The sequence below is a fragment of the Limulus polyphemus genome, unplaced genomic scaffold (genome assembly GCF_000517525.1).
Source record: "Limulus polyphemus unplaced genomic scaffold, Limulus_polyphemus-2.1.2 Scaffold1014, whole genome shotgun sequence".
In the NCBI taxonomy this organism is placed as follows: Eukaryota; Metazoa; Arthropoda; class Merostomata; order Xiphosura; family Limulidae; genus Limulus; species Limulus polyphemus.
Genome location: NW_013666624.1, coordinates 99,385 through 112,126, shown reverse-complemented (window position 1 = coordinate 112,126; position 12,742 = coordinate 99,385). Strand labels below are relative to the sequence as shown.

Genomic DNA, 12,742 nt, shown 5'->3' with positions numbered 1-12,742 from the left:
TTTTTGCATCATTTTCAATAAAACTCTTCTAGTGCAGAAGAGTTGCTCAATCTTGGAAAACAAGCTGAGACATAATACCTTTCGTAACGTCATTGTGACGTCACGGTTGCCATCTTTATACCGTACATAGTAACTTTAAAAAAAAATACATTGCAAAGTGTTAAAACAAGAATTATAATTTAGTTTTTGTATATTATATGGGTGAGTTCCCGGACATTTACGAGGTACACAAACACTAACAGTGTATTTATCTATTGGGATAAAAACTAAAATTGACAATATTAATCAGGCGTAATGTAGCAGTTCGCTTTGACACTTCGCCTACAAGTTTAAATTATTGTGTGTTTCACTAAAATTATATGTGGTGTGTATTTATAATAAATCTATTTCAGTGTAGGAAACATTTTCACATGTCAGCACTATATTTTTCCGGAAACAAAGCCATTGAATCAATAAGCAGGGTTCACACACAAGAATTTGCCACTTCATGCTGTATGGAAATAACATGTAATAAGAAGCATTATGAAATATTTTGACATTCCGTATGACATTATAATGTTTAAATAATTCATTACAATCTTTTCTTTTAAATGTCTGAATTTCGTACTCCTCGACCCGAAACAAATCGCGCATTTTGACGAAGCTAAACAATGTTATTTAATTGTCTCGTGTCTGATAAGACACGCATCATATGACAACTGATACACGTATCGTGTGACAACTGACAAGTCTTGTGCAGTTGTAAAACTGAATTGTACAATACTTGAATAATTGTCGTAGTATGTTAAGAAAGCTAGTTATCATTGAATAATAATAAATAACAAATGTAATAAATCTCGTTATTTTATGGACGTTGTTAATGTAGCTCTACTTACTCGTAGCGTTATGGGTGTTGTTAATGTAGCTTTACTTACTAGTAGCGTTATGGGTGTTGTTAATGTAGCTTTACTTACTAGTAGCGTTATGGGCGTTGTTAATGTAGCTCTACTTACTCGTAGCGTTATGGGCGTTGTTAATGTAGCTCTACTTACTCGTAGCGTTATGGGCGTTGTTAGTGTAGCTCTACTTACTCGTAGCGTTATGGGCGTTGTTAATGTAGCTATTCTTACTCGTAGCGTTATGGGCGTTGTTAATGTAGCTCTACTTGCTCGTAGCTTTATGGGCGTTGTTAATGTAGCTCTACTTACTCGTAGCGTTATGGGCGTTGTTAATGTAGCTCTACTTACTCGTGACGTTATGGATATTATTAACGTAGCTTTATACAGTAAGGAATATCTTGGTTTTTCGTCATTTTTAAAATGCCACACCAGGAAAACACTGTACCAATTACTAAGATGCAAACACTGTAATATATGGGAACGTTATATGTAGTGTAAAATCTCAATATACGTTGTTTGTTTCATCACACTTTGGTTAATGAGAATAAATCTTTTCCATACCAATACAGTCTTTGTTTATTAAAACCGCGGATCATTTTTTAGTTTTACATATTCACCCACAGTGTGTGCACACTCCCACACTTGGAGAGGGGGGAATAAGAGTGTAAAATGTTACAAATATTTGTATAATAAACCAGAACGAAATAAACAGGGTCCTAACTTAACTCGCAATGTTATTTATCTGTATACTATATATGCTAGTTATGTGTATGTTTTTTATATATTCCATCAACTTATATTTTTGCAATCTAAAACTGCTCTTTCTTATGATGTGTTTGCAGTTGTTTTAGTAAAATAAGTGATTGCCCTCATACTTATTAATTTTTATCTATGTTTACATGTATATTATATAATATTTCTTAACAAAAACAAATTTGTACAGATACAACGCTTGTACACGAAGTTTCGTTGCAAAACACAAGTTTTAAACGGCTAAACCAGTCATCATAGGTTGGCATGACTAGCGCCATCTACAATGGTTTAATAGTTGGGTTGTACTTGTAAGCAACTGATACAAAATGTTATCATTGTAAATATCTTAGACACAGCAGTAGCTATTATTATAATTATTACTATTATAATTAAATAAAACAATTAAAAATTGAAATTAAATAATAAAGACTAGTGAAGCCATGCCATTAGGGTTAGAGCGCAACAAAGTTATAAGAAACAATGATTTTAAATTATACAATCCAAAATATAAATAACTATATCGCTTGATGAAATAAACAGAATAACGTGAATATAATTTTCTTATTTTAAACGTTGTAAAAAGAAAAGAAAATCAGCATGTTAATAAAAGTTTCAGGTTTATAAATACATCAACAACTGAGGAGTATTAAATCGTCGCGGTTTCTTAATTTATATTCAACATATGTACAACACATCGTTTGAACTTTGTATGCCGTTAACGAGGGTTAATTGTTTCGAACAATAATGTTAAAACATCGGCAGTATTGTTTATACATAATCATTTATGCCACATAGAATATTTGGTTTTAACATTGATATATATATATATATATATATATAAATGTAAAAACAACGGCAGCATTGTTTATACATAATCATTTATGCCACATAGAATATTTGGTTTTAACATTGATATATACTAATATAAATGTTAAAACAACAGCAGTATTGTTTATACATAATCATTTATGCCACATAGAATATTTGGTTTTAACATTGGTATATATATACACGAAGTCATACTGCAGTTATGTATACATAATTTTACATATAAACGTTGTTTTTTTTCTGAACATACAATTACAAACGACAGAGAGGTGAGGCCAGTTTCGTGACGTCACACAGCTGCCTGTAGGCTGCTATGGCAACAGATGCCATATCTTGGATGCATGTACAAACTATATGGATTATAATTCTACTTTGGCTTATCAAGTAATTACTTGATACTAATTTTAGGACAAGTGTCTGTAATTTCTCAATGACTTTTAAACGCTCTTGTTACGTAAGTTTGTTCCCCCCCCCCAAACATCCTCTCTGTTGGCATGTTTAAGTAAAAGCACCTCGGTCAACAGAGTGGGTCTTCACTTCTGTCGAATTGGACAGCTTTAAACTTCACGTTTCACACCTCCTTTTCACTCACACATCCCTGAAAACAATAAAACCTAATGAGACGCACTTCACAACTGAAGTGTGCATATTTTAATATCTTACGACGCACTTTACAAACTAACTGTGCATATCTTAATATTTTACAAATATAAAAACTCGTATTGTAACTCAATTTTAACCATTCAATAGGATAGAATACTTTAAAACCAGGCCTTTTACCATTCTCTGTCCAGTTACATTTATATAATTTGTTTGATAAACCAGTTACAATTTAAAGTTGCCAACTCTTCCCTCACGGGATTTTTCAGAGGTTGATCCAGCAGTTCCTTTCTGTAGAGAAAGGGTGCCCGAAAAACAAAATTATTTGGGTTTTTAATTTTGTTTTGTTACATATATTTCTGATGCCCATAAGATTGATCGGACATTGCGCAGGTACGTTTCGCAAAATTTTATTACAAAAATACGTTTCACCTAGTGGTCAACAACTCACCAAACGTTTCGCCTATTACTCTGCATAGTTTACTTTTATATTACCAGATACGTGCAAGTAAATAGTCTGACTGCACACTGGCTATCGGACACCAAAATAGCCTTGTTCTAAAACCTGAAAATTATAATTGCAAAGATTGTAATCCTTGTTACAATAAATGTAGTGCTTCTTATATCTCTAAGTTTATAATTGCAGAGATGGCAATCCTTGTTACAATAAATGTAGTGCTTCTTATATCTCTAATTTTATAATTGCAGAGATGGTAATCCTTGTTACAATAAATGTAGTGCTTCTTATATCTCTAATTTTATAATTTCAGAGATGCCAATCTTTGTTACAATAAATGTAGTGCTTCTTATATCTCTAATTTTATAATTGCAGAGATGGCAATCCTTGTTACAATAAATGTAGTGCTTCTTATATCTCTAATTTTATACTTGAAGAGACGGCAATCCTTGTTACAATAAATGTAGTGCTTCTTATGTCTCTAATTTTATATTTGAAAAGATGGTAATCCTTGTTACAATAAATGTAGTGCTTCTTATATCTCTAATTTATATTTATCTCTACGAATAACATAGTCGCTGAGAATGTTCACCTTCAAAGTTTAATTTAGGCGGTTCTCAAACTTTAGCTTGGTGAGCCTTCCCCAAGTTACTTAAAATTTACGATTCAGAATATTGCGCGGGTGAAACAGCGCAGCTTGAGTCTGACGTGTCACGATTGCTAAAGCATACCACCTGGCAAGATAAACAAAAGTTCCTGGCGTTATTGTTATATATATATATATATAATTACATTGCTAAGCATCCCTAACGCATCCCGCACAGTCCTAGGGAAGACACTCCCCATAGTTTGAGAAACGCTAAGCTAGAATTATACATATAAAAAAAAAAATGGAACTTACGAGGCCTCAACGGAGTAACTGTTCAAGATAAATTCCTTCATATTTTGAAAATTAAGCTTGCTTGCACCAGCCACGTTAATTTGTACAGATGAAATTCCATCTAACACCTCGCTGACCTTAAGCGTAAAATGGGGCTGTTGGCTTTCTATACTACATGGTTCGGACTCTGAGAGTTGCCGAGGGCTACAGTGACCAGGGCCTTGCGATTCCATTATGTTATCGTGTTCTTCCACGCTAATAGTGGATGACGTATTACTTTCTATACCGCTAGAACTACAGATAGATTCAGAACTGTGATATTCATTTGTTTGTGTAATCAGCTTTCCTTTGTTATCCGCCATCATATCATTCTTGCGATTACACTCGTTCCACGAAAGACGTTTGTGAATATCGTCATCTATTTCTTTTCCCCTCTTCCGTATTTCTACGAAGTCCGTGGTGTGACATCTCCTGTGGTATTCCACTACCCCTTTCGTATTTCGTCTTTCATCGCTCTTTTCGCTTAGTCCCAAGTCGATCGTACCACTTCCAATGCTGGTCGACTTGGTACTTGTCATTGGGCTGAGGCTCACTTGACTAGACACATTTCGCGTCTTGAGTAGTGGAGGTTTGTGGACCTGATCTTGTGGCGTTTTCGTACTAACGGAGGGTGGGATTGTAGTTTCGAAATGGCTTTCCTGCCTTACCGTTGCTTCACTAGAGGGCGGTAATGTAGCTGTAGGTAAGCCATCTGAGACCAGGGACTTTTGAAGAATCTGTTTTCATTGAGAAAAACATTGAAAGTCATACATCAGTAACTTATTTTTTTAAAGATCATTCCTGCTTCATTATTCGAAAGATTTCATATTTCTTTACACATGTTCTTATCAAACATGAAGTTCCTGTGAACATTAATAACATTGCATGTTTATCAGGTACAAAACACAAATCATAGGCTGAATGATAAACTGTAAGTATTACAATTCGTAACCGTTTCGACTATATTTGTAAATTAATTCTCTGACAATATTATTTGGCGCAAGACTGCTTTAAGCATGTTCGTTTATTTACAAGTTTGTATGAAGTTTTTAATGTATTAGAAGGTGAGTAAAAGACGTTAATTTGAAACTTTTGGATTTATTTAGTTTCTTTTAGCTCGTAGCTACACAATGGGTTATCTGCGTTCTGTCCACTACAAGGAATCAAACGCTTATCGCTGTCCGATTAGAAGACCGAAACTTTTGGATTTATTTAGTTTCTTTTAGCTCATAGCTACACAATGGGTTATCTGCGTTCTGTCCACTACAAGGAATCAAACGCTTATCGCTGTCCGATTAGAAGACCGAAACTTTTGGAGAGGTGTATTAACTAAAAATGATACTGATAACACCGGATTTTAGTATACAGTGTCCGTATAGGAATACTCGATTAGCTAAGCCTAAATCAGCAAGCTAAAATGACGAGATTTCTAGTCATCATAGTGCCACTTGGATGATACGATGATTATGTGTAAAAACTAGTTACTGTTGTCATGTGTGATTATTATACTTTCATTAAATTTGTTATTGTATGAGTACGATTATCTAAGCCTAAATCAGCAAGCTAAAATGACGAGATTTCTAGTCATCATAGTGCCACTTGGATGATACGATGATTATGTGTAAAAACTAGTTACTGTTGTCATGTGTGATTATTATACTTTCATTAAATTTGTTATTGTATGAGTACGATTATCTAAGCCTAAATCAGCAAGCTAAAATGACGAGATTTCTAGTCATCATAGTGCCACTTGGATGATACGATGATTATGTGTAAAAACTAGTTACTGTTGTCATGTGTGATTATTATACTTTAATTAAATTTGTTATTGTATGAGTACGTGGATATAACAATTCAACGCGTATGAGGTATGGTATTATATCAGAAGTACTGCATTAATAAATCTTATCATAATTTCCAGTAGGAACAACATATAATGGTGTTTTAACTGTACTTGTGCCTTTTTCTACGACGCGTTTCATTCATTAATTCAGCCATTACAAAATACAATATCTTAGGCTTATGAAACAAGTTTTTGGTCAGCTTAGATGTTATGAACCGTACAACTTATGGAAACACCTTGTTTTACATGATCTGTAACATTTAACGCCCTATTTTCCTAACTCTACCGAGGCGCTGCTTGAAGCATTCTGTCATTAAAACTGTAGGACTTCGTAGAAGGAAGTAAGACGGCTTGAGAGTATAAACGTAAAAGTTATATTTACCGGAAGTAACAATCTTGAGACTTTATGTTGACTTTTGCCGAAATTCACGATTTTGTTGTTCTGTAGAGTAATTTAAAAAACATTTCCGTCATTTTTTTTCCACGAGTAAAGTGCGTGCCATTAAAACAATTATGATGACGTAAATCCAAATTCGATGACGAGGAATCCACTTTGAAACTAATAATGCTTGGAGACGGCTTGAATGACGATGATGTCGAAACGTTGTACATTAATTGTTATCTTAAACTTATATTAAAGTTTTTCTTCATTACCCGATCAAGCCGTCTCCAAGCATTATAATGACGTAAGCAAGAATCGTCACTTACTTGATTAGAATGTGTTGTGATAGAGTTCCGGGAATTATTACGAGCTTTCGACAAGTCTTCTTGATGTTTCGATGACTTTTGGAGTTTCACTGGATTAGATTCTCTTCCGTGAAGAATGATGGCTTCTTTGTCAGTAGAAGGTGAAGTCACCGTCACGCATACGGGTCCAGAGCGTGTGTCGAAGCTATGAGCACGTGGTTTATCGTGCCTTTTGTTATTAGCTAAACTAGGTTTGCGGAGATTTCCAAGCTCGAAACTGATGGCTTTATTGCGATTTGGTATTATCTGTTGATGTACGAAAAAAACAAACAAAAACGGAATAGATTAAGAAATAATCATTAATGTATTTGTCAGTTAAAATCATAAATAATATTCAACGTTAAACTGGTACACAATTAAAAACATTTTATTTAGGCCTATCTATGGCCTTCAAAATGTTGACGACTACATGTTTCGATGTTACAACGTCATCCTCAGTATTAGTCTTACAGCAGTTGTATTAAAGAAAATTCAAGCTAGCTAGTTGCTTAGTATCTTCGACACCTAATGTATATAGAATGCAGTTAATTTTAAACAAGTTGTTCAGTGTATTTAATGTGTTATTACACTTTGAATTACATCGTTAAATTGGTAATTGTCTCATTTTAAAATTCTGACAAAAAAATCGGATTGCAGCTTTGGTATGGCATCAACAACACAATGAAGGGACGCTTCCTATGGATTACTTAGAAGTGAGGAAGGTGGACATGAAAGAAGTCTGCTAAGTATAGATCAATATAGAACTTACTGGTGACATAAAAAGACCTCCACCAGATGCTGCAGAAGTTGGGCCAAAGGATAGGTCTACATATTCCCTGGGAGAATGAAGTAAGCTAGTTTGACTAGAGTTGAAATGTTTATTTAAAGTACCCAGATGGCTCAATGGATCTTCTACATATTTTGGTGGAATGAAACCGGGACTTCGTTTTGAATTTCTTTTGGCATCCTGGTAAGCCTTCTGTGGAAAGGAAAGAATCTTTATTGAAAAGTATATACTTTTATTAATTCACTGGAGGTGTGAAAATTAACAGATGAGCGTGCTTAAAAACAGAATCTTAATGTTTGTGTAAGCTCCATCAGTGAGCTGTACCAATGTAAAGAATACACACATTAAAAATAAATAAATATATATATGTGGATTATACATAATATTGTCATTAAAATACTTTAAAAAATTGTATTTTTCTTGGTTTCAATGCTCATTAAAGATATGAAAAACTGTCTTGATATTCTAAAGTTTAGAATTCAAAGTAACAAATAGAAAGTTATAGATTGTTTTTTTCTTTGTGATAAAAAGCAAAAAAATTAGAGACAAAAGAAAATACACTTTTTTTTTATAATCTCTACTTTGGATCTCCCAAATGTCTAAATACGTATTTTTAATTAACTGATGTAATGTTTTAGAAATATCAATGGTTCTATATTCACCCAATTCGTAGACAATCCTTGAACATTGAGATGTGAAGAGATCTTGTTTTCAGAAAGTTACATCCAGAAAAATGATTAAGAACACTCACTTTAACTTTTTCAATTTAGTTGATTTGTTTTGAACATCGCGCAAAGCTCCACGAGGGCTATCTGTGCTAGCCGTCCCTAATTTAGCAGTTTAAGACAAGAGGGAAGGCAACTAGTCATCACCACTCACCGCCAAGTCTTGGGCTACTCTTTTACCAACGAATAGTGGGATTGACCGTAACATTATAATTCCCCAACGGCTAAAAGGGCGAGCATGTTTGGTGGGACGGAGATTCGAACCCGTGACCCTCAAATTGCGAGTCGAGTGCCCTAACCACCTGGCCATCAATTTAGTTGAATAACCTTGATGAGTGTCAACAATAAATACTTCAGAGTATGAACAAAATGCGTGGTTGTAACCATAGCAGTAGTGGTGAAATGATCCATGTGATTTGGAAAAGGATTCGAAAAGAAGGAACTTCATAGACGTTTTAGCATCCACATTACTTAAATCTAATAGAAACGGGAAATGTAAGAAAAGGAAACTGATAAGCATATTTTAAGTTGCCAGCAGTTATAAAATGTATATTGGTTTGTTTTGTTTTACATTTTGTGCAAAAGCTACATGAGGGCTATCTGCGCTAGAGTAGAAGGGAGGCAGCAAGTCAACACCACCCATCGCCAACTCTTTTTACCAACGAATAGCGAGATTGACTATCACATTATAATGCCCCATGGCTGAAAGGGCGAGCATGTTCGGTACGACGGAGATTCGAACCCGCGACCCTCAGATTTCGAGTCGATCACCCTAACCACCATATAAAATGTATATAAATGTACAGTAAATTATAAAGCATGAATAATCTTTGGGGGTGAGAGGGTAAAAAAAAAGTAAGTGAAGAGCTGACCACACATCTCCAGTTTTCTTGTCATTTTGTTGACAGAAGCGAAACTCTCGGGACTGAAAATTGGTCTGTAGTCAAAGAGGAGACCAGAGTAAGAAAAGAAGTCCTAACAAGGTGACAGTTCATTTGTTTGTTTCAGGAAGTTTTGCAAAAAAAAATTATTTTCTGTTGTGAATGAATGAACTTCAGACTAAAGTCAGCTCGAGGATTTAAATTGAAGAATAATGTTTAATAGTGTAAGGACAAAAGACTATTTTAAATGACTTGAAATAAAAGTGGAAAAGAGAAATGGCAAAAAGTACAACTACAAGGAATTGGATATAGAACTCTGCCATTTACTTTACGAAAACATTGAAAAGATTGATTGTGGCACTTGTACAAAAACTAGGTGGTTGTAGTAGGGCTCTAATGGACGGTTCAGGCTAATTGTATCGGACCATTTGTCCAATTTAGTTCCTGTCAGTGTCGTATCACCATTCTCAGAACACATACATAATGACTGTACGTATTATTTCTTTCTCCAGTAAACCTAAAGGCTAACAATACTTGACCACTTTGTGCTTTATGTAATATCAGAATGGGTATGTATTATAAGTTATGTTTAAGAGGATTAGTACTACGTTGTACATGACAGTGTAGTAACAAGTTACCAAAATTGGTGAAAAGAATAGTTGTCTTTTTTTGGTTGACAGACGATATAAACTGATGTCAGTTAACTTGGGTAACCAGCAAATATAATTCATGTTCCAAAGTGAAAATTAAAAAGGAAGCTGATATTCCAAAAGTTGATTGTTTCTGTTACCAAAGAAGAGAAACCATTTTGAATTATATGGATCATCTAGTTAAATACAGATGTTCCCCGATTGTTTTATCATTAATTAAGACTTCGGGGGCTCTGAAATCTTAATTAATGATAACACAGATAGGAAGATGGGTTAAAATTAAAAGTTAAAAACTGGCTCAGGCTTTTTTACTTTTAGCTGTTGTCCGATGTGCCCTTGATATTGAACATAATTAATGTTATGTATAAATAAAGTCAATCACATCGACAAAGAAATGTACTCAATAAATCCAGCTACAAAGGGGGACCCCCCCCCCCATTGTTATGGTGTCTGGTCCTAGATACATTTCCTACGAAATAAAACTTGCCTTTTATTATTCCTTCTAAAACCAAAAATACAAAATATATACCTCTCCACAAGTTAAATGTTAACTTATTCTCAAATTATCGTTTTAGAACATTTTGAAAAGCAAAGATGTTTGGTCCTTGTCTGTTTTCATAGCCATGCACTGTCTACAGATACGTTTGTGGTAATTGTGTGATGATGATATCGTATTTCACCCTTTCATAACTAGTGTAAAATATATATTTTACTCGTGTATTTTCAGGTAATACTTCTTCTTTATATATGTTGTATATGTTATTAGGAATATAATAAACTCATCTCAAAGGATTGTGGGATACCGCACTACGACCCTGGTCTGATATAAAAGATATTTCCGTGATTCCGTTAACGTACTTGAACAACACAACTATTAGAGAACTTAATTAGGCACGAAATGAAATACAGCGTTTACAAAATTCTTACCTGGGAATATCTTAAAATTTTCAGACAAAATTCACTCTGTACACTTCAGGACAATCAAACTATAAAATACTGTTAAAAATAGTTTAATTATCTTGAATAAAACTTAAATAAGTTTAAATTAATATTGGTTTATTTGGTAAATCCATCTAAATTTTCGAAACTGTCTTTTTCTTTTAGGTTGTTTTCATTCTAGACTTCCCCGTAATCAAAACTATACTGGATTTACAGTGCATGTGAAAGTATCAAACATGGCATCGTGTTCAGCATCGTTGAAACACGAGAATTAATTAGCAAACCCAACTCGGTAATTCTGGAGGAACGTTTCAATAAAAAAGACTGACTTAAACACTACGGATTTACTTGTATTGATTATGAGTAAGCTTCTTGGAATAAGCTTCGCCCGCTTCTGTATCTAGATAGAAATCTACTTGTTTCTTACCTGTGCTTTTCTGATGTTCTCTAACCAGTTCTTGGAATCGTGAGTGTATAAGATGAATGCTGCTATAGCAACCCGGAACTCGTTCAGATAAATGACCAGGAAACCCCCTCCATCCTTCAGCTCCTGAACTATCAATCTTTCTATAAGGTAGGGTTGTCGGATAATCCGCACTTTGTCTCCCCGCCTCCCCACTGGCTTACAGATGAGGAACATGTCCGTGAAGAGAAAACAGTATACTTCCATCTAAACAAGATGACGTAAAAGCTAAAATTCTCAACCATTGACGTGATTTTTGTTTTCGTATCTGATTTTTTGTTTACACTTTCAATTGATTTTATTCTAAATATAAACATATTGAATATCAGGACTGCTTAACGTTGTTCCTTTAATAATACTAAAAAAGATCAAAGATTCTTTAGTTTTATAACAAAAATAACGAATAATTTTCTTAATTTAAACCACCTATTTTTGGAGTATTGTGAATACTTAACATATTTAATAAATACTTGACTATACCTTACTAGAAGACGAGTCGCGCAGCTTGATCGCAGCGCCCTCTTTTATTAGTTGTCTTGTTTGTTGAGTGTCACATCCAGGCATGGGACACGTGAGATCTAGATGTAAACTGCCATATGCTCTCATCGCCTGTAGCCAATAACAACAGTGTAATTGGTTAAACAGACTTTTAATTTATCAAAAGAATGTTTTCCTTGAGCAAAATAAATATCATTGTTAAAGTCATAATTATTTTAAAGTCTAAAATTTATAGTAATTGCTTATGATACGCTCAAAATTAATTATTAAATAATACATTTTCACACCGCAGTGTTTTTCACTACATGTTATTTTTCAATTAAACCAGAACCTACATTTTATTAGAATGGAATAACCCCACCTTCTCCAGTTCTTCGTTATTATTGTCTACGACGTCATAGCTCTCTATTCGACCACAAATGGAGTCGAGTCGTTTCCTCTCATTCTGACGTAGCATAATCGTATCTACACTCAAGACGAAGGTCTCCATGCTTCTTTTCTGAGGGGTGTAGGAGAAGGCAGCAAATAAGGGGGCATAAGAATTTTATGTGAAAAAAATATCTAAAATTAATAATAAAAACTGTAACAGGTTGCAAAGCACATTATATAAGCGCGTGCAAGTCCAAACAAATCAAGTCAGATATAAGAGCCACGTGTTTCAAAATGTCCCTGCAAAACATCTGCGGTCAAATTAGTTTCTTTATTGCAACAGTACTTCTTTAAATACAGGATTTATAGAGTTATACAAAAAACATTCTAATGTAATGCTGGAAGTCCTTTTCCTAAAGCGATTAA

The 12,742-nt window shown here is 34.1% G+C and overlaps 1 protein-coding gene across 1 annotated transcript in view; it reads right to left on the bottom strand.

Moving 5' to 3' along the window:
• Positions 1 to 2,521: 2,521 nt before the first annotated feature.
• Positions 2,522 to 12,742, bottom strand: part of LOC111086314 (rho guanine nucleotide exchange factor scd1-like) — a 15,994-nt gene continuing 5,773 nt past the window's right edge. Inside the window, exons 6-12 of the mRNA XM_022388725.1 lie at positions 12,309 to 12,446; positions 11,930 to 12,058; positions 11,414 to 11,656; positions 7,774 to 7,983; positions 6,987 to 7,271; positions 4,418 to 5,172; positions 2,522 to 3,057 (exon numbers count right to left, since the gene is read on the bottom strand). Of these exons, the coding sequence (XP_022244433.1) occupies positions 3,048 to 3,057; positions 4,418 to 5,172; positions 6,987 to 7,271; positions 7,774 to 7,983; positions 11,414 to 11,656; positions 11,930 to 12,058; positions 12,309 to 12,446 (1,770 nt within the window). The 3' untranslated portion in view covers positions 2,522 to 3,047. The remainder of the gene's footprint in view (positions 3,058 to 4,417; positions 5,173 to 6,986; positions 7,272 to 7,773; positions 7,984 to 11,413; positions 11,657 to 11,929; positions 12,059 to 12,308; positions 12,447 to 12,742) is intronic.